This window comes from Tachysurus vachellii, chromosome 1, assembly GCF_030014155.1.
Source record: "Tachysurus vachellii isolate PV-2020 chromosome 1, HZAU_Pvac_v1, whole genome shotgun sequence".
NCBI lineage: Eukaryota > Metazoa > Chordata > Actinopteri > Siluriformes > Bagridae > Tachysurus > Tachysurus vachellii.
The window spans coordinates 29,358,246-29,382,024 of NC_083460.1; the positions used below are offsets into that span (position 1 = coordinate 29,358,246).

General features: G+C 37.6%; 1 protein-coding gene across 11 annotated transcripts in view; it reads right to left on the reverse strand.

Moving 5' to 3' along the window:
* The window catches only part of adgrl2a (adhesion G protein-coupled receptor L2a), a 90,977-nt gene that overhangs the window by 37,914 nt on the left and 29,284 nt on the right, over positions 1–23,779 (reverse strand). For all 11 annotated transcript variants that reach the window (XM_060881777.1, XM_060881761.1, XM_060881770.1 and 8 more), the window contains exons 3-4: positions 15,708–15,921; positions 4,657–4,766 (exon numbers count right to left, since the gene is read on the reverse strand). In XM_060881777.1, the coding sequence (XP_060737760.1) occupies positions 4,657–4,766; positions 15,708–15,921 (324 nt within the window). The remainder of the gene's footprint in view (positions 1–4,656; positions 4,767–15,707; positions 15,922–23,779) is intronic.

Here is a 23,779-nt window from a genome sequence, read left to right on the forward strand (position 1 = left end):
AGAGAGAGAGAGAGAGAGAGAGAGAGAGAGAGAGAGAGAGAGATGGGGAATGATACAAAGAGAGAGTTAGACAAATTGATAGACAGCCAGAAACAGCCAGGTAGAGTAAGACAGACAAGAATAGAGAGCATCAGACAGAGAGACAGTCAAATACGGAGAGAGTGCGAGAGAGGGAAAGGGAGAGAGAGCAAGAGAGACAGAGCCAGCAAGACAGACAGAGGAAGAGACAGGAAAAGATAGAGAAAAAGACAGAGAGATGGAGAGATAGAAGGAAGAGAACGGCAGTTAAGGCAGTGAATTTAATAGGCTAAGAGAAAACCTGTTACCATGGCATGCTATGGGGGGTTGGAAAGCCAGGCAATAAGAGACCGAGCCAAACAGAAAGACAGATAGAGCACCCAAGGGTAAAGGGGAGGAGAGAGGTGGAGGAGGAGGGGGGGGACGGGACCCCGACAGACTCCAGCCTCTCGGCTGACACATCGCAGCTAACATTTAAGTTGCAAGTGTCTTATCATATCTTTATAATGAGTCCTCCTCCCAATGCTGCATTTTTACTGACCTTTACTGAATCAAGAGGATTTTTTTTTCTTACAGCCTGCTAGGATCAGAAAGGCAAAAGTGGGGATAGGAAGGTTTTACAACCATATGCCACAAAGAAAAAAAGAAACGAAAAAGGAGCTACAGGGACTTTAGATTATGTCAGTTATTTACCTTTTTGCTCCACTTCTATTTTAAGCGTGGGAAGAGAGAATGAAAGGGGTGCAAGGGGAAAAAGAGATTAACATGAATTAACTATCATGTCCATGAACACATGCAGTTAACATGTCATGAGTTAAAGGACATCATTTACAGATGTACACCTAGTCAGAGAGAGAGAGAGAGAGAGAGAGAGAGAGAGAGAGAGAGAGAGAGAGGAGAGATTATTTAGTTAATTTAGTGTCACTCACACGGGATCCTCACGCCCCTAATCACAGAAAAAGATTGTTAGTATTCGAGCGGTTAAAAAAAAAGTGTAATAGCAGTTGTTCTTTGAAAAGGATCAGTAGACTAATAGCCCTGCACAATAAAAAGTCAATTTCCAAAAGAACTCATTAGAGACAACACTGTAATTAATACATTTGTTTTCTTGTTTAAAATGCTCAGATAAAAAAAGTAATTTAGCACAATTTCTATAATATATCTAATGTTTGAAGACATTATATTTACTTTTAAAATCCGTCTGAGTTGAGTTCTTGTGGAAATCATTTAAAAAACAATCAACCTCAGAAATAAACAAACCTCTAAAACATCAAATCTAATAAGGAATCTAATAGTATAAGATTTACACTGCAAAATAATGACATTTTAGCACATGAAGAGATCTTGAATGCAGACAACGTTACTATTTTCTAGATTATACGAGATTCTATAACAAATATAAGACCATTAAGCCTATTTCTAGTCATACTGATTAATAGTTAATATCAATCTTCAAATCCCTGAGTAGATCGTTTTGATCCTCTCTAGAAATAATTGCAGAAATGAGCGGAAAAACACGCTTTTATGACACGCTTTTAATAATGTCTTATGTTTTAATGGTTATATTTGTTTAATAAACTTAAATGTCTATTTTTACTTGCTAAAATGTTTTTGCAGTGCATTATTTGGTACAGTGCATTATTTAGTAGGTAGTTACACATAAATATAAAACAGATAGATAGATAGATAGATAGATAGATAGATAAATAAATAAATAAATAAATAAATAAATAAATAAATAAGCTGAACAGTTAATGACTTCAATGTCTTTGTTGACAGTGTTGACAGAGAGTTTGCATTGTAATTGAGTCAGAGCTACTGTGTAAATTGCGTAAGTGCAAAACATTTATCTGAGTAAACCTAAGAAGAAGTGGGGAAACAAAAACACCATTAGGAAACTATTCAATAATAAATCAAATACATTATTCAAGTTGATATTTGTGGGCAGGACAACTCGGACTTCCTATAATTTCAAACAAAGTGTAGTTGTGTTAAATAAATGGACAGTGCTGTGGAGGGCAAGTAAACAGAGAAAACTGGAAAAGAAGAACATTAAAGCATTGTGTTAAAGGGGGGAAAAAAACTGATTTCATCAGAAGATTAAAAAGAAAATTGGCACAGGAGCAGAAATTAGAAGCAAATCCACATATAGGTCTAAATATAATGATATACGATATATTCATACTATACACTTATACAATGTCTGGCATAATTACAGACTTGGTGCTATTTTTACTACATTCCTTTGAATCTGTTTATTAAGAGGACAAAGTTGTCATGATAACAACAAAGACAGAGAAATGGGATTTACTGTCAGACTGATTTTATTTGTTAGATGTCTTTTGCACTCCTCACTAGAGTTCTAGCACAGATACTCTCGTGCTAGATGGGACAAGTGAGTTGGATAATAATATAAGCATCCAGATGCCTAATGGACCAAAACAATCTGCACAGGTAATGTAATAGAAAAATCTCAAAATAGAGAGCGCTTGTTTAGTTTGAATTTGTTTGTTTTACAACAGTGTCAGTTCTTTTCCCTGCTGAAGTGATCTAATGATTTTATCGTCCCTACCTGATATTACATTGCAGTAACATCGAGTGACATTTACTGTTAGTATTATTGCTATATATTATCAGACCTTCCAAACTTTATGCTTATTGTTTAAGAATGACACAGTTACTGTGGTTGAGGTATCGCTTGAAAATATGTTTAAAGAGCTGTCATTTTCTTCCCACAAAAATTTGATGAGCCAACTAACAATAAAAATTGGAATGATTTTCCAGCAAGTTTTTTTTTTTTAAACTCTCCAATAGGAACTGACATGGCCTAGAAGCCCCGCCCCTTTCTCTAAACGTGCTCTCTGTCGGTGTAAACGGAGAATGTTTTTAATTCATTAAAGTGATTAGACAAGTGAAAATATAACATTTGAATACTTATAATGGAGGAATATTTTAATACAAAAAGATAAATCGGTCTACAACAAATGATCAAATCAAACACTGTGTAAATAAATCATTTTAAAGCTGATGATCGTTAGAAGGCAATCGAATATGTTTTTTTTAATACTGCCAACCTCACTGAGGAAAATGTTAACATGTGGACATTAGATGAGTGATTTTTAAAAGATTATGTTAAAAATGTTCTATTTATTAATGTTTACTGTGCAATACTACACCCTGAAACACCCTAAAATTCTACCATCCAGCTGCGTTTTTATGATTGCCGCAGCTCTCGGCTGCACAGCTTGTAATATCATTACGCCTCCCCTACTCTTCTGAAACGTGGAATTGGTGGAAATGCTTGTCCTGTCTTTTTTAGGCTAGTGGTTCTAGACGATTAAATAGTTTATCGCGATATTTTAAAATGGAAAAACGCGAGCAATCAATATCACACAAGCCTAACACCTAGAGTACAGACACTACTGGGAGTTCGGTAACCTGTGAATCTATAACAAGCATTAGATTTGATTTAATCATCAGACTGCACAGCTTTTCTGGGTCATCTGATATTCTTTAGAGCAGAGCATCTCAGAGCGGGGTCCGTGAAGCACAGCCAAGGGGTCCGTGCTTCTATCAAAGTTTTCATATTTGTATGAAAGTTTTTTTCTATTTATTACTGAGAATTTGTTACAAACCTCAATGATGCAAAAACTTGTCAACTTGGGCTTAATTTGTTTTGACCATGTGTTTTGTTGTGGATGGTTTTAGGCAATTAAAAGCTCCATAGCTACAATAAATAAGTTGACCAATTTAATTTCTGTGTTATTGGTTAATAATAATGCTTCTCTATAGTTTATCATTCTGTAGGGAGGGATCTGTGCAGAGTTTCTACATAATGACATTGTTTGCTTTCACATATTAAGATGACTAAATAATGGTAAATAAACAGTATACTTCTAAATATCATCTGACTAATGAGGAGGAACATTTGACATCTAAAAAATAAAGAGACAAACAAAAAGAGCTGGTAGTCACATAAACAGGACAAAAAATTTGAGAAAGCCTGACCATCACACATGTACGTGGTTCTTCTCTGAACCGATGGCGCAAAGTTTGAAGCACACGAATGTATAGAAGGTGTTTGTGTGCTGTTGCATTACAATTCATTCCTTCAGTAGAACTGAGGGTCTCAAACCTGTTTCAGCATCACAATGTCTCTAAATAAGCTCTATAAAGACACAGTTAGGTAAGATTGGTGTGATAGAAATCAAGTGTAAGACATCACCCAACATGAGTACCTGACATCACTAGCAAAAGAGTGGAAAGTGCTTCATCTGGAAAGTGCTCAAGAGCGTAGTGTGATGATCAGGTGTCCACAAACTTTTAGCCACTAGTGTATGTACAATGTATTTCTTATTCTACAGTATACCAAGACAAAATTTGGTGAAAGTAACAAAAGCAAACATTTAATAAAGAAAATACTTCCCAAAATGATTTAAAAAAAATGATGATTAAAAAAATAAATGAATAAAAAATACTAAGATCTTAGGTACTGATCGAAATAAGTGGAGAATTTAGATCCCTTGTGAGGGACACATTTCTAAGCTCATTTCTAAGCTCTTTAAAGAAACTATAAATGAGTGACATGTCAGTAAACACAAGGTTTACTTTCAGCATAAACAAAATGTTCATACTTACTATAAGGGACACATTCATACTGGACCTCAAGGTATTTGTATGTTCCTGGGCAAGGGTCAGGGAAGACATCCGTTCCCGTAATGACAATACACTGGGTTCGATTATTGCACCTAAGGGAGGAAGGGAAGGAGAGAGAGAGAGAGAGAGAGAGAGAGAGAGAGAGAGAGAGAGAGAGAGAGAGAGAGAGAGAGAGAGAGGAGGGAGAAAAGACAGAATGGGAGTGAGTTAGCAAAAAGAGGGAGAAAATCAGCTGGGGACTTTAGTGTGTGTGCACCTTTAGTGTGTGTGCATGCTCAACTGCCAGTAACGCAATTGGTCTTGTCGTGTTCGGGTCAATATGAAACAAACAGCGTCATTTGAGCAAAAGGCCAGCACATTCAGAAAAGAATGGCTTTGTTTGGGATGAAAAGAACAAGACCGAACATTAGCAGAGGGCACTGACGCCATAGCAGCTGTCTCAGACAAAATGAGCCATCCAATCTAAAAAGTGTTCATGATTAAATCAGTGAGATTTTGCGTGTGCTTCACGAGCTGATTAGTCAGAGAGAACAATTCTTATAAAGTATTTTCTGCTCAGTTTCAAACGGCGTATTGTGGGCTTGTCCGGTTTGATTTGTTAAACAACATCTCACAGAAAGGAAAAACAAAAACATCATAATTAGGGATCTGAGCAGCTTAGTTGCAATGTAAATTATGATTGATTAATCATAGTGCCTGCCGTTTTAAAAGTAGATCCCTCTCTAGAATATTAATGATACAGACTGAATCATGCTGGGTGCTCAGTGGGACTGTCTTGGTTATTTCTTTTTGTTGTTGGACTTGTGTTTTTATTTTTTTAAATAACTTTAAGCGTTCCTCTCACTGTGGCCCCACTGATGTCTCAGACAGCTACCACAAACCTACACAACCACACTGGGCAGCTCACCGCCCTGATGAGGCTTAGCATTTTATCTGTCGTCTGTAGCCTTTAATCAATATCCCTGTCCATGTGCGAGTGCCTACTATTTCAATTGATCGCTGAAAATCTATCTACAGTACATCGGCTAATGCTGTACAATTTCTGCCCTCCGTGTGTGTGTGTTTGTGTGTGTGCGTGCGCGTGTGTATGTGTGTTATTTTTAGTAGAGAGAACAGATGTGCCTTCCCTGCAAGTAGACAACATTTTATAAAAGAAAAAAAAGGGTAGTTGATAAAAGGCAAATTGATTCCTAAATCTGAACGGGCCTGTGGACTAAAAGGTCCTCAAGCTGTGACAGAAGAAAAAGTACATTTCCAAACAAAGCAGTGTCCAAGAACGCAGAAGTCAGCTGTTTTACAAGGCAGCACTTCATCATATAATAAGGTATCGGAAAGAAAATGTTAGGAGAGGTTTTCGGAGGCAGCATGCATCAACACGTTGTCAGGATACTAACATACGCTAATGTTCTTTAATCCTACAGTCTGCAGAAGAGATTTGGGATGGATGATATAAATATCCTATCAGGATTAATACAATAAAGGATTGTGTTAGAATATCTTTATATAATATTTAAATATATGACAGAGAGAATTTCTCTATTTTACAGTTTCAATATGTAACACCAAGACGTCAGCAGCTGCTTCCAATCATTTTATAATTAAAAAATAATATCCATGATATCACAAAACTGACAATTTCTTATCATATCAGCATCATCGTAGCAGCCGGCTCTAGGTAAGACAGAATAAAGCATTACGGGAGAAAAGAGCATGGATATTCTGTGCTTACATCAGTCATTTCTCTAAAAATAATAATAAAAATAAATAATTGCTACAAATAGCCACAAGCAGCTCCCATTCCTCACTGGTGTTTTCTTCTGCCGTGTTGAATTATGGGACATGGAGTATGACAATGAATGATGAAACACAACACTCTGAACAGACTTGATGCTTTCCCCAACTCGGGAATGAAGGCCTAGAAATGGCTCAAGCACTTTTTTCTGGCCATTTATTTCTCTGCACTTTACTCAGCCACTAGCTAGAACAATCTTGTTTTCTGTGTTTTTAATACAAACATAGAAACGGCGTTATTTGAGATGGATTGCTGTGTACGGCAACACAATATTGTTTATGCAGATCCTGAAGCACAGCTGTGCATTCGAGTTGGTCATATTGAGAAGCGAGGACAGTAAACAGACACAAACTGTGGTGCGAAAACTGTCCCTCACATGGATTTGAACTTTATTAACACACCGCATGTGTGATAACAGACGAGAGCACAGGGCCTGTTGCTCATAAAAATGAATTACAGTGCTGCCAGAAGTTGTAACACACCTTTAGCTGCTGCATTAATGAGCCAGTTGGCTCTTTTTATTTGTGGGGCTGTTAATGAGAGTCGTAGAAGACGGTGTGTGATATATTTCCTTTACTAACACACTATACATTTACATAATGGAATATGAGGGTAAATTATAGCTGTTTATGTTGTTGGACAGGAAGAATTTGCAGTGTGGTGCCTGAAACTGCAAAGGTAAAGGTTTTACAAGGATATTTCTCATAACATGATGACTTCACAATGCACACCGAAGAAAAGGGCAATGAGTCTCATTTGCTGAGTATATAATACATACTGTATAAAATAAACCTCTGCTTTGTCATGTCTAAATTTAATTCTGTTTGGTCAGAAGGTGTTGATTTCTTTTGGATGAAAGTGGCTCTGCCTTGTAAATAACAGCTTTATATTAATGCGCTTATTCTAATAAATGATCGTTTCTATAGTTACAGCACAGAGGCAGAAAAAATGCTATTTATCATACAATAATTGTTGCTATGGTGATGCTTTCTGTAAGGAGATGTCTATTCAACATTTATGGCAGGAGAGTCCAGTGTCGCAGGTACAGCTGATTACTTTTTTTTGTTTGTTTGTTTTTTGGCTAATTGAAAGATAACAGAAATAGACAGGACTTCCCAGTCATTCCACAACATTAATATTGCTATAATGTAGAATCTTTAATAAATACAATGTTAGTGTGAGAATACAAGTCAAATTCGATGTCAACTGCATCAGTGGGGATGACTTCACCACCAAGTCTCGTCCTGCTTGTTATATAGTTATACATTATACAAATATACCCTCAAAATATACTTCAAACCTAAAGGAAGCTACTGAAGAAAAATCTTTACATTTCAGACATTTGACCTTGTTGTCACCTTGTCCCTGTTTGGATCAAATCCAAAATCTAATCAGTTCAGCTGCTGGTGATAATGATGTTTATGTTCCATAAAAGTCCTTCTTAAATTATAGAGCTAACGAGAACCTCAGATGGATGAACAGATGGACGGCCGGACAGACAACCTGAGAACAGTCTGACACCCCCACTCAGTTATGAAGGCATGAGAAATGTGGAAATAATCTATAATATACAGTTATAGCAACTGGATGGCATTGTTCCAATGGACAGAAGAACACGTCTAATGTTTCATCACATATTCAGAAGCTAATCCTCCCATATTTGACCTTTGAGTAGAGTTAAACATCACCTCTGCCTGAGCATCCCACAAGAGCAGCACAGCGTTGATTAAAATCTCCTTCTAAAATAGACCCACGACTGACAGCAAAGGTGTTTACAGAGCAGATGAGACTGTTTTACAGATGACACATCTAACACACACACACACACACACACATACAAATGTAAGCATTTAAGAACTGTATAAATGGTTTATGCTCCAAACTCTATCAAAATTTTGCTGTTATATTTATTGTGAGGTTTAGAGATTAGAAAATTGCCATAAAAATATCACAGGCCATTCTTAAAGGCATTTCTATGATACACAGAGTATCACAATGTATATAATTGCCAGCAGTATGATAATATTGTTGTGGAATGCTGACACTCATAAACAGTGTCTGACTTTGGAAAATTGATTGACTGAAATGTAATGAGCTCCACAGAAGAGCTCCAAAAGTGGCTAAAATGGCCGCAGCACCGGCAGTTGTTTTTATATCTAATGGAGAGTGTTTTCTGACTGTTATATCCTTGTCACGTGTATACTACACAAGTGCAGATATCGCAGGCTCATCGTGAAAGCGTGCCTTTACATGACCAGTGTGTGCTGTGTGTGATGGCTGGTGCAGACTGGGACCGCTGGGGTTTAAACAGTGCACCTGCATTAAACCCAAAACACAATGCTGATTTGCATGATGTGACCTGCACATGTCCATCATGCACATACTCACATTTTTTTACGCCATGAAATCATTCAATTCATAACATGTATATACAAATAAATCTGTTATTTTTCATATTTATTTGATTTTTTTGGATTTAAATTCCAGAAAAGTAGAAAAACAATTAATGCTAAATTAAAATGTTATAAATGCTAACATAATTAAAACCAGACGCATGTATGGATATTTATGCATATGTATACACATTATTTTCATATTTTATATAGTTTCTTTTTATATAGTTTATACTTTTTTTTATTTATCTACCTCCTTTTGGTTATATTTTTTATCCCAAATTGCATTCCTTATGTTTGAATACCGGACAGATGCAAAAAGCATTTCACTGCATGTCATACTCTGTATGTATGTGACAAATAAAATTTGATTTGAACATTTTAATATTTTGTATTGAACTATTAATTGTATTTGTAAAAATTAAAAGCAAAAATCATGATCTGTTTAAAAGTAGTGAGTGGCATGCTTTTTTCACAATACTGATATTGTGTGAGCACTGTTTTTTTTTTTTTACTTCGTCCGTAATGTTGTTGTCATTTATCTATCTATACACAAACTATCCATCTACACACAATCATGCTTGCACACACACACACACATTATTTATTATTCTATTAGTCTTTGTAGTTGTTTGGTTGTCACACTGCATAGTTGTATAAGACGTCACTGAAAAGCAGTATAATTCGACTCCTTACACACTGCTCGTAGTGCATCATGATAATGAAATGATTCCTCGCTGCACTTCCACAAAAGTGGGTGATAGAAAAGACCACTCAGACATTGTCTTGTCTGTATATGATGAGAAATGAAAGGGGAAACTTCCAGACTGGTGTAGTGCGTGATACTATTCCGTGACGACTCCTACACCATGCTTTGTAGCGTTTATTAGTGTGCTGAGCAAACCTCCATTCTGAAGGAACATAGCGAAAGGAAAAGATCTAAGTGACTTTGAAAAGGGGTTCATGAATAGTTGTTACAAAGACTGTGGAACAGAAGTGGTAAATGTTTCAGTATGGCATCTACATTTGGATTGTCAGGAACCGTATCAGTAAACAGGGTTTCGAAACCATACCCGGCAGCACAGAAGCAGTGAGATGTTCCAGAACAAAAAGCTGAAACAGAACGTGGCAGTTCTTTAGGTAAATGAGAATGTCGACGCAGGACGTGATCAGATCTTCAGCAAGAACAGTCTGTCCACAGCCACAGAGAGAAGGATATTATAGTAGAGTTACATTACATTAATTCATCATTAATTCAGTGGTGCAAGAAGCACAAAAATGTGGGGAAAAAATGTTATTTGAAAAGTGATCCTTCACCTTATTCCTGACAGGTGGGTGAGTGAATGTGTGCTGTACACCGAGAGACTGGTTCTAGTACAACAAATCAATACAAAGTTCTTCTGACTGATCACCTTTATCCTTTGATGAAACATTTGTCTCCTGATGATAGCGCTTTCTTCCTGCCCCTATCCACAGGGCACGAGTTCTCACTGAATGGTTTTGATGAGGATGAAAGCCGTGTGCTACGATCTTCACCGTAACCAGATCTCAAACCAAACAAAAATCTAGGAGAGATTTTAGACTGGCGAGTTTGCGAGAGCGCTACACCAACAGTAGAGAAATTGTGTTCATCCTTCCAGTTGCAGAGATTTGTAGAGACTTGCAGCATAGTAGAATTTTCCCACTTCTGTCGACCCTGTGTAAGCCTGAAGAGGAGAGAAGGTCGCTCGAAATGCCACGGCAAATCTCTGTAGTAGAAGCAGTGTGTAAAAGCCATTTTCTTTGCAGCCACTATTGTGGGTGTGAAAGGCAACAAATCGACGTCGTCGTTAAACCTGCAATTGCTAATTATTGTCATATGCCTGGGGTAATTACAATGAACCAAGACGAAACAACTAAATAATCATGCTCTTCTTGGTGCATGCTAGGAGGCAATTAATGCAACATAAACTTGCGCTCAAATGGACCAATCACGTTGAATATCTTTAAATGAAGCAACTAAAAGACTAAAAAAATTACTAATATGAAAAGTAATTTGTCTTTTTTTTTTTATTCTTTCCTCCATGCTACAGTGCCTCACACAAACATTTCACACTGAGTTGAAGTTGCTTTATGATTGTTCAGAATTGTTTCTGATAAAATTGTTTAATTGTTTCTTGAAACGTTCATGTTTTTTTCCCCCGAAACATGTTCCTAGCTGTTTGTAGACTGCCTGTCAAACAAGGGTGTAGCTGACAGAAAATACTAATAACTGAAAGTGAATGCATAACTCTTTAACCAAAACATCAGCGTATGTTAGCTGAGGTGCGGCTCGATCCCTGTGTTTCTGTAGTCAAGGCAGTAGAATTCGCACACTTCCACCCTGTTCCATATATAACATAAGAGAAGTCTAAAACAGACTTGGGGACTTTATGCTTTCTCTGCAGTAATCAACCACCTCTAGTGATTAGAAATCAGGGAAGTGTCTCAGTGTGCTCCTTGATTTCACAAACAAGTGCTGGGTTATTTTCTGTCTTCAGATGCTTGCATAAAGTGAGATATGGAACACTTTTTTTTTAAAAATGCATTATGTAAGATTAGGTCTCTAAAAGTTAAGCAGGCAGATTCGACATTTGACTGTTTTTTTTTTATACACATACCTGTGTTTACAAAGCACTGCTCCTAGTTTCTACATTGGCCTGTAGATTTGAATGTTTAAAAAAACACTGACTGACAGGAGGAGACATCCAAACACCAACAAGCATTCTGACCCAGAAATCAGATTTCCAAACTAGTTTTCTTAACCACTTAATTCGCTTAACACGGCTTAACGGTTCAAATTGTATCGTGTTTCATTGTGTTCAACTGTTTCCTGAACACTTCTTAACAGGAGGCAATGATAAAAGAGTAATCTGATAGCAGACAATTCAAGTGAAATATGTCAGAACTAAGTCGAACATTTCTGATACACTTTTATCTTCTCTTTAACAAGTCTAGATTGATAAATTTAGCTTACATAGATTTTTTTAGGTGCTGAGACTATATTTGGTCTCTGAGACCTGAATCCATACTTGGCCATTCCACCAGAGCTCCCACAGCGATTGCGAGTTTTATCTCCACTAAAATGAAGCATTGGGTTCTAAAAATTAGCCCATCTTTTATTAATGCGCGCTAATCAAGCGTCATGATGGATGATTATGATGTTGGTGGTGATTCATTACTTGGCCAAAAGATATAACAACATGAAAAGTGCAAAACAATGCAATTTCACATCTGGGCTTGTGCAAACCTAAGGAGGCACATCCCTTTGAAAAGTTTCCCCATGTAGATTAGCACCCACTTGAGACGGCTAATTGCCTGCAGCTGAAGGGCCTAATTGAGCCGCTGCAGTTTCAGGCCTATTTTCATACAAATCATGGCACATGTATAATAAGCCAAGCGGAAATACAAACAACCCACGCTGCCTAGACCTACAAAACACATCAAAGGCCATGTCACGCACAACTTCCTGTTTGCTAGAGCATTGCTAAAAAAGGGGAATTGCATGGCTCCAGATGTATGTTAGTCAATCAATTGGCAAGCGGATACATGAAAAACGAGATTTTGTTTGGTTTGTTAAAAGCACGTTTGAAATGATTGTCGAGAATTTTTTGAGGGGGAGGTTCTCCGCCATGCAAACAGGAGTCCTGATTATAAATGGAGCAGATGAGAGAAAAAAGCGTGGATTATCGAATGCAAGCAAAAGGAAATCTGAGAGGTGAATTTCGGTCATTTAACAGTATTAGACAGAGAAAGTGACTGAGTTGTACTCACATTCCAAAGGAAAGGAAGGAGGAGGGGTTTGATCTCACAATTTTCAAAAATGTTTTCAGAGTCTGGCTTTTGGTCAGTATGTTTAAATGTAATGTGACGGCCATGAGTGCTTGGTGTGTGTATAGTGCAGTTGAATAAGTGCTTTGTGCTCCAGATTTTCTTCATTCTAGGGATATATATCTGCTAACTTTTCGTGCTGTCCCAAATCATATTTTCATATAAACGCCTGTTTAACATCTGTAAATGCTCAAAAGTGATTACTGCTGTTTTGCTCTTTTCTGTCATTCGAAAAATTCACTAATTTGTTATTTCATGAACTACTTAAAACTGCCATTCATTTTTGCAGAATCATGGAAGTATTGAAGATGGAGAAACATAATAGTAAATTCAAATCAAACACATAGCAATTTATGTTTAATGAATAATTCTGCAAATATAACACCAAAAAAAGGAAATAAAAAAAAACATTTCTCCACACTCCATTTCCACAGTTTCTGAATGTGTGTAGCTGTAACTCACAACCTGTAATGCCAGCAGCCAAAGACTAAGCATGTGCACCACTTCTACATTCTAGCATAACAATAGACTTTGTTACTATACAGCTTTACAGATATATATATATATATATATATAAAAGCAGATTAGTTTGCTTAATGTTAAATGTAATGTCATATAGAAATGCAGGATGTCATACAGTGTTGTTGAATGTCATGTAGTAATGCCGGATGTCATACATTGTTTAAGAATGTCATGTAGTAATGCCGGATGTCATACAGTGTTTAAGAATGTCATGTAGTAATGCAGGATGTCATACAGTGTTTAAGAATGTCATGTAGTAATGCAGGATGTCATGCAGTGTTGTAGAATGTCCATGTAGTAATGCCGGATGTCATGCAGTGTTGTAGAATGTCCATGTAGTAATGCCGGATGTCATGCAGTGTTGTAGAATGTCATGTAGTAATGCGGGGTGTCATACAGTGTTGTAGAATGTCATGTAGTAATGCAGGATGTCATACAGTGTTGTAGAATGTCATGTAGTAATGCCGGATGTCATACAGTGTTGTAGAATGTCATGTAGTAATTGTAGAATGTCATGTAGTAATGCTGGATGTCATACAGTGTTGAAGAATGTCATGTAGTAATGCAGGATGTCATACAGTGTTGTAGAATGTCATGTAGTAATGCCGGATGTCATACAGTGTTGTAGAATGTCATGTAGTAATGCTGGATGTCATACAGTGTTGTAGAATGTCATGTAGTAATGCCGGATGTCATACAGTGTTGTAGAATGTCATGTAGTAATGCTGGATGTCATACAGTGTTGAAGAATGTCATGTAGTAATGCCGGATGTCATACAGTGTTGTAGAATGTCATGTAGTAATGCTGGATGTCATACAGTGTTGTAGAATGTCATGTAGTAATGCCGGATGTCATGCAGTGTTGTAGAATGTCATGTAGTAATGCAGGGTGTTATACAGTGTTGTAGAATGTCATGTAGTAATGCCGGATGTCATACAGTGTTGTAGAATGTCATAGTAATGCAGAATGTTGTACAGTGTTGTAGAATGTCATGTAGTAATGCAGGATGTCATACAGTGTTGTAGAATGTCATGTAGTAATGCAGGATGTTGTACAGTGTTGTAGAATGTCATGTAGTAATGCAGGATGTCATGTAGTAATGTAGTGTTAATTTCATTAGACGAGACGAGACGAAATATGTTTGTCAACAACCTTTTTTTTTCATGACTAAGACGAGACGATGACAAGACTGCACCACTGTCCAAAAACGCTGACTAAGACTAAATTAACATGCATTATTGTTGACGAAAAAAGACAAGACGAAAATGTTTTGTATAAAATAAAAAAATCTCTCTTCATTTTCGTCTACGATTGTCTCTGCTTTTTCATCAGCTGTTACGCCTTTAAAATATTCAGAACGAGTTCGCGGCTTCATGCTGTTGCTCAAGTTACAGGTCTGTGAAGCGGATCAAGCTTATTATATTGCTACCTACCAAATAAATCAATAATTTGACACAAAATGATGATTTAAAAATGAGTTTATTGATTTAAAAACGTTTGTATTGTTTCCGCAAAAGAAAATAGTGCGCTCCGTCTCTACGGTTAGAATCCTGTGTGTCCATGGCAACGCTCTGTTTTTCATGGCAACGGTGTGTTATAGTTCGCAGCGGTCTGTTATCAAGAAATAAAATAGTGTGTGCGTAGAAAGAATTCGTCCACACGCCGCTCAAAAAAAAATAAATAAAAAAATAAAAACTCCTGAGCGCAAGTCCACCCCTGATCTAGGCAGCTTTTTGTGTTAAATTATATTTCCTGTCGCTGCACAGGCTCTTTTATTGTACATGACAGCTTATGTCCCGATGACCGGTCTTTGCATTACGATTAAAAGCAGTATCAATAAAGTAAAAAATGTGATGTGCAGTCAAGTTCGAGTGTATGCACTGTTTAAACGAGTGTTCTCAACTTCTCACTGATACTTTTGTGATTCATGGAGTTTTGACAAGTTTTATGGCCTTGATATTGTTTCTTATTCAAAAGTGGCGACAGAAAAAACTCAGCACCCCCAACCTGAAACCTCTTCCCACCCCTGTGTTCCTGATATTACTGCATTTAATGAGGCCTCGTTGTATTTATTCTTACAGTAGATTCCAGATGTGGTCAAGCTACAATTTTTTGACTAAAACTAGACTAAAATGAAAAGACTTTTAGTCGACTAAAACTTGGCTAAGATACCTTGAGTTTTCTTTTGACTAAAACTAGACTAAAATGACGAGACTTTTAGTCGACTAAAACTAAGACTAACAAAAAAGATATGTGAATGACTAAATATGACTAAAACTAACAAGGACATTTGGCACAAAACTAAGACTAACACTAAATTAAAAATAGGTGACGAAATTAACACTATAGTAATGCAGGATGTAAGATAGTGTTGTAGAAAATTATATAGCATTGCAGGATGTTGTATAGTATTGTAGAATGACATAGTATAATCAGACCTACATTACATTCACAGCACAGAATAACTTCTACCCACCTTTGGGACATTATCTTGTAGGCATCAGGGAGGTAGCAGTTGATATTTTCCATCTGGAAGGGGTCGGCATCGCAGATCTTGTCATCTGTGCGCCCGTAATTAGCGCTCTCGATCATGATGACATCACTTCCTGGACAGCGCAGGTCAATTGGGTAGCCCTCGCAAGACAGTTCCCGCCTGACCAAACCAAAGGGCAGTGCTGCCCGACTGAAGCCTGGACGGAGAGAAAGAGAAAAAGCAGAAAAATAAATCAAAGACAGAAATATAACTACTCTGACAAGATGTATCAGGGGGAAATGTGGCGGGGGTGTCTTGAGAAACACGCTGGACATTATTTCAAAGGCTGCCGAGCGACCTTAAGACGAATGAGACGTTCCAAGCTACGTGAAGCATGATATCAGTTTGTGGGGAAAAAAACACCACCAATGGGAAGTCAAAGTAAACGAATCAATACTTAATATCTATGGTAATTAATAAGTGTGCTTGGTAGTGTACATTCTTTCACTGTGCTATTCAAGTGCTGACATTAGATTTCTTTTTAGAATTTTTTTTTTTTTTATTAGACTTAAATTAATGACAAATCTAGGAAAAATATTTCAATATAATATTTTAGAGGTTTAATATATAAACGATACAGCCAAACAAGCATCAACAACATGAATGGCTATCTCTGACAGTATGATAGTAGACATGTGCATAGCTGAATAGAAAAAAAAAAAAACATGAAGGCTGTCTGAGCATGGGGAGAGAAAAAAATCAATACTTTGTGTTCTGCAAATGCAAGCAGTGCCAAATAACTGTGCAAAGGGGTGGGGGGGGTCCTACTCCCAACAAATCATTTAAAAAACATTTTGCTTTCAGCATTGTTCCATGCTAAACATTAAAGGCTAATTTCTTATCTTAAAAATAACACTCTATTTCGAATTTCACCTAAAACACAGAAGCCTATTAATTTTGTGGCAACAGAAAAGTAAATCCAGCGAAAATTGGATTTGCTCTTGGAGGCTCAGTAGAGTTGTTATATGAAGCAGAAGCTTTTGGTGTTTTCTGAAAATAAAATTCCATTGGGACAGTACGCAGAACTCTGGGCGTATCCCTGTGGGTGGTGGGAGACACGCCGTGCTGAATTTCACATCAGAACTTTAGGCGCCATGAAAAAATGAAGGGAAAAAAAAAAAAAAAACAGGCAACGGAGACAGAATGCCTATAAACAAACTGCAAGAATCTATGAGACACAATGCTAAGCTCTAAACATGCTTCATGTTGTAAATTGTATCACATCTATTTATAGCATGTTTCTATAGACCAAGAGGACAAAGTCAAAAAATATCCTCAGGGATTTCCGCTCACAGAAACAACAGCCGATTGACTCTCCAGCCACCCTGATTGCATATAAACTCAGTACTTGCCCCTTGTTAAAGCTACCAGGGAAAAGCATTTGGCTGCATTAAATAAGATCATCTTTATCACAATGAAATCCTTTACCTGGAAAAAAAAAAAAGCTAGAATAAAAACATGATGGTCTTTATAAAGATGGAAATTAATTCTTTTTTTTTTTTAGATATATAAATGAAAGTGCATATAAGGTTCCTGGTATCTCAGCGCATTTCTTTTCATTCATGTTGAAATGCGCCAAATCATTTTTAACAACCTCGGCCTAGAAGTTACTGACAGGATCTTAATTACACAACAAAAAGAGCACCCATAACTCCTAAGCACTTTATTTTATCAAGCCATTAGTTGCATCACCTTTCTGTCAAGCCAGGATGTTTTTAGCTGTATCAAAAGTGTACTGACAACAAAATGGGCTCAAATGACTTTAAAAAGTCCGCTCAATCGAAATGAGTTTCTGGATGACTGGAGTCAACATTCGGAGAAGACAGAACGTGGACTGTTGCGCTGTTCGCTTTTTGACTTTGGGCATTCCTTGTTTGACGGTTACACATTAAGACACAGGAAAAGTTGAGAAATGATGGGTATTTACCTCACTCCCAAGCTGTCATGCTGCGATCATTTTTGGAATGAGTTCTGGAAAGCGCTTTTGGGTTTAGCGCAATTTATTAAAGGTTTTCGGCTTGCCAAAAAAGAAACTCCGGGAAGGGACTTGAGACTCGGTGCAGTGTTGATGTTGGTGTGTTTCCAGTTCAGAGCTAAATTTAGATTGAGTAGTTCTCTTGAGGTATAAAAAGGTTTAGCTAAACGATCAATGGTAACTTTTAATTCTAACGCAGTACACTGTAGTATTGAAAACAAAACTTGTTTTTGTTTGCCTCTGGAAGCATTTGAGAATTGCCTTTTTTTTTTCCCTCTGGCTTGTATTTGAACTGTGGTCAGACTCGGTAAAGAGAGCATATGAGCCATCCAGGAATCAATGGGATTGCAGTATAGTCCATCTGACTGGGCTGCATTAGCTCTGGCCTCGCTACATTGCGTTGGCAGTACGTATGTGGTCCTCTGAGGGAAAAACACATCAGAATGATCAGGCGTGCCTTGCCAAAACCACTTATATACTTATTCTGAAGAATCCTGCTAAAACACTTACAGTTCACAGCGGTGCGGTTTTGCTGTATGGTACTGGACTTTATTGTCCCGTGCTCAAAGGAAACCAGAACATGTTGAGGGCGTGGGATGGAAAAGAACAGACGAATGAGTAACGACGCCATTGCTCCATGACCTGAATCGACTGAGCTGTAACGCGTAACGCTCTTCCTGCTCATGTGTCTCAACATGGTCACCAACCTGCTCCATACATCACACATGAAGGCTTTATTTCATACACAGTCGCTGATAAGGCCTGATGTCTTTCAGCTACTGAATTCATCAATAAGGCACAAAAATAGCACGAATATCCTTTTTAACATATAAATAGAATAGAAAAAATGTGTTGCAGCCACTGAAACAGGAGGAAAGGGTTAGTAAAGCAGCGTCTGCACCGCTGCACATTAACCTGCAGCTCTATGCTACTTAAATTACGTCTTGATTTGATTTTGTTTGCCGCACTTTTTCTGTGGCGTGTCTATATATATAAAATGTGTCCTAACGTCTCTATTCGGGCCGCTGTTGCTCTTATGAGATCGGTCCTGGTTTTATGACATGATTTGTCATGTTTTGACACTTTGATTTACTCCTGCAATTCCCTTTTTGACCCAAAATATTTGAAAGCGAGTCATATCATGCTTTCTGGAGACAGGATTCAAAAGATCAAAATAACAAAAAACTAAATTAATGCAACAAAATCCACTAAGCTTGTAAAATGTATATAATTGATGCAGGCGAAAATTGTATGCTGCAAAAAATTTCAACATGGGAATCTATTTCTAAAATATTACCACAATTTGGCTACTTGGAGAAATTTCCTTTACTGACAGAAGCCCAACATTTAAGAAACAAACAACTGCGCCTTCAGTAAAAACCCCAGCCTTCAGTTACTGCTCTTACAAGCTTTCGAAGCTGACACACCAACTATATAATCAGCAATTGTCAAAAACTTTAGATACTTTCCAGTGCTCTGCACCCAAAACAGCATACAGAAGAACACAAAAACATCTTAGGTATGTGTTTAAAGGCTCCACCAGAACACCACCGTCTCTGTGGCGTAATAATGAAAGGATATAGACTGAGGATGAAGCGTACGGCTGTCAGTTTACAGTCAGCAACTACATCGATTCAGCAATGTTTCTGCAGCGCTCTGTAAGCAAATATATTATTCTATACGTTTTAAGAACAAGATGTTACTTGTTCAATAATTTCAAAGAGATTAAGCTGTGAGCATTAATAAAAAAGAGATTAAGCTGTAAGCTTTCTCCGTTTTTCAGTAATGAGTCGTTTCTCTCTTTGCTTTAGCTACATATGGTGCTAAACGCAGTGCATTAAAAAGAACAGAAAAACCCTGGAAGCCACGCTTTCTAGCGACTTGGGTAAAAACCTGAAAAGTATTCCCAGGATTTTTCAGGGCTTATATGTGTAATAGTTTGGATTTAACAGAGTCAGTATTGCTGTATAATCAGACAGAACAAATTTTAAACAAACCGTGAATTGCATCAGCCTCCTATGCGCAAGTCTCATCTCAGGGCTTTAAGTGTTTCAACGTATCTGGTCAAAAAAACGCTACTTTGAGCTACGTGCAGAAGAACATTTCATGACTTGGGTTTGCGCTACGTTGTTCTGCACCACAACACAAACAGCATGTGACCCAATGCTGGGTCCCAAACTGCTTAATGCACACTACGTATCTACACATGCACATCTACAGTAATGACGTCAATGGTGGAAGAGAAAAAGTGTTCCGTTTTATTATTTGTTTATTATTTATTTGTTTTCTTTCCTGTCTGTATTCTTTGTGTATTTTTTAAATCTAATCTTTGTAAAGCTTGACCCTAATCAAGCAGCTAGAACTAAAGACATAAAAAGTAAAGGATAAAACTAAACTAAAGGATAAAAAGACACAGATCATGAGGGCAGAGTGCTAAAATCACACATTATCGTGTGGTAAAAAAAAAAAATGCATTACCTGTTCAGTAAGAAAAAATAAATAAAATCTCTTATCATATAGTAGATCAGTCTGTCCTGCTGTCATTTCCATTTATTTACACCCTCATGCTCGTACGTCACTGTGGACTTCTTTTGTGCCTGAGCTGTGTATCTTAACTGGTGTATGGCATACAGATGCGCACGATTTACATGTTTTTAATTTCAAAATAAAAACAAAAAAAAACTATGCACTGTAGCTTTAAATACATAACCATATTTCCCTCACACGCTACATGTGTAACTTTCACATACGTAGGTAGCAAAATGGTAGTAATCCACTCCTCCTTCTTTTCCCATCTATGACTGACAACGGCATCTTCGTGGCAGAATTTAAATTATACACATTTTTCTAGGGGCACGATGCTCACAGCGAGTGGTGAAAATAAGTCTGTGGTTCGTGCACACTTGATTGCTGCTGTGCCACTTTCAGATTGTTTAAAATCCTAAACTGATTAGCATAGGATTGTATTGCAAGCAGCACTGCAGCAGTGGAAAGAAGCTCTGTTACCCTTCTGATTTAAAATCAGCTTTACTGTCCTTGCATTTAACTCCCTGCTGCTATGCTGACAGAAATATCTGATGTCAGCTACTACGGATACAGGCCCGTCCATCAAGAAAGCAAGAAAGAAAGCAAGCGAGAAAGAAAAAGAGTCTCTGATATAACTGAAATGTTGATTTTGTTTGCAGTCAGTAACGTCAGCAAAGAATTGATCTTCTTTTACATTATTTCAATTTTTGAATGCTAGTGTTTGCTTAAAACCTTGTGTTAAATGAACAGATTCTCAGCATCGCTGATAAACAGTGTAGTTAGATAACATTAGAGAAAATGGTCAAAGGAAATATCCTCAGCGTTAGCTTACCTACGTGTAAAAAGGACACTTGGATAGTAAGAACAACATCAAGCTTGGAACATGCTCCAATCTGTATACAAGTATTTTGTGTGTTTTCCTTAATACTAATTGTTCAGGTGGACTTTACTGTGACATTAAAACAAAACAGTGACATTTAGTTATATATACTTTAGTACTGTTACTGTGCCATGATTTTTTTTAAACGAAAAACCCACCACTAAGCCTATGAATGTCTTTTATTTATTATAAATCTTAGGACCAACAGTCAGGTCTGACAGAAAAGCAGGGGACAAAGGCGTCTTCTGAAATGCATAAACAACGTGATGGGACAAGGACGAGTGCTGACCACAGAAATGCAGCATTGACAAAGGTCTGAAGACTTTAGATCCGGCCTTCACCTGTTCTTCACTTTATGAGAGAAAAAAAGACAGGTACATAAATTGTTCTTTGTGTTCTGACGTGATTTGCAGGAGGAATCCACCTGGGTCAAACTGTTTGGAAGAAAAATTGGACTTTTGGTTTGAGCAAAACACAATTCATGCTGACAGCCTGATGTTTTTCAGTGTATTTACTGTATAAACAGGACGTCTAAGAGAAAAGCTGTCTTTCATGGTTCTGTGAATAGAAAAGCGTATAGAATTGTTTTGTTTGTTTTTTCCCCATTAGTTAAAGTACACTGTCCGTACTAACCGTAGCTTGCGTTTTGCTCAAATGTTCCTGTTTAAGTCGGTTTAAACCAAGCAGAAAAAAAAAGCACAGCACGCTCACCAGGAGCCTAGTGTGAGAGAGTGAGCGAGCAGCCCTCCTACTCTTTCCTCTCCTTCTAATTAATCAACAGACATCAGGATCAGAAGCGGTAAATAATATATTAAAGGGAATGCTCAATTCTGTTGCCATAGCGACGGGCATGGCTTGGTGATCTTCGCCGCTGTCCTGGCCTTGTTGACACTGAGTGTTATCGGGCATTCTGGTCAGTCACCACAAGGGTCGCTTTTCAATTCCTTTCAAGCAGATAGGTAGCCAGCTCTGAACTCGAGCGAGCAGGCACCACACTGGTGCACAATGGGGGCCTTTCATAGTTCAGGTTTATCAGTCGCCACACTGTACACGACTCCGTGAGTATGCTCAGTGCCACTTCTGAGGGGGAAGGGGGCCCTTTTAATCAAGGTTCAAATGCACAAATGACTTCTTGGTCTCCACTTTGCTCCACAGTGCTCTGCTCTCATGTAAATATTTGTGTAAATACAGGCCGCTATTGTGCTGTGGTAATTCAGCGCTGTAAAACGAGCCTTGTGGTACCGGGGTTTTTAATTACGAAGGATTAAAGCAAAGGAGGAAAATCGCTTGGTTATCATACTACACTATAACGACATAAAACATTTTTTAGACATCCCTTCACTGCTACAAACTCAGAGAATGTCAGCTTGTAGATTCCACACTAGTGGCTACAGTCCCATAATTCTACTCTAATTCACTTTTCACCTTTGGAGTGACATTGCCCCATTCAGAGAGCAGTAGCCAGGCAAAAATGCTAATTCGATGACAACGGAGCATGGTCTCTGTGGTGCGATAATATTTTAATCTCCTCAACGAGCCAAATCAATTGGAAAAGTGACCATCTGCCAGGACATAACTATGACTGGAGTGGAGGTAATGAACATACAGGGAGCGATTAAGATCGTCATCATCGGCAGCAGCATCCTGTCGTAATCTCGCTCACAAGAAAACTGCTGAGATACCAGATGACAAACGTATGAGAGTCACATCGGCATATGACCTAATAAAAAATATGTCTGTTTAGAGAAAGTAGGACGTGTATAATTAAATAATATTTAAGTCAAAACATAAAAAACAAATACACAATTAAACTAGTAAATAATAATAATAATAATAATAATAATAATAAAAAATAATGTAATTGTGTTTATTATTAGTAGTATTTTCATTATTAATATTCTTATTATTCTTATTGATCTTATTATTCTTTCTTCTTATTATTATTATTTAAAACAGCTTAAAAATGGCATAATATTCATAGAAATGGTTGAGGAATGTTGTCTCCAAGCTTTGGTTTGTGTTTTTGTATAGAGAGTATAGAGGGCTAACTAGATTATTAAAGCATGACAGTGCATTCTTTCCCACTGACGCTCAACAAAACATGCAGGACACTCATGACCACTGTCAAGCCTCATTAACACAGCTTGGATTGTGCTTTGTCCCGACAGTACAGCATACAACTGCTTAGAAATGATCCAGCGTTGCTAGCACTGCTATTATCCTGCTCGTACGCTTGACAAAGCTGCTTGCTGAGGGGATTTCGGAGGGGAATAGGAAAGCATATCATAGCGAATCGGGCAGAAGCAACAGGAAACTCAGCTTGAGTCCTCCGTGTCTTTTTACGTTTACCGCTCGCGCTAAATGCTTTGGACGTCTGTGGAAAAGCAAAGACGCCTCAAGTCACCTTTCCCCCTGCCGAGCTGATTCCATAATCCAGCAATATCCTTTACAATAGACGTGTTGTCTTAAGAAGTCAAGGGGGGAAGAAGAAAGAGATGAGAAAATATTGTGGGTATTAATGCAAATATTCGCTACTGGTGAGAAGGTTTTGCTCTGGTTCAAGTTCAAGTGGGGGGAGGGGGGTTTTTCGTTTAAAGCTTGGCAGTTTAACCTGAGGACACGACCTTCAGTGCA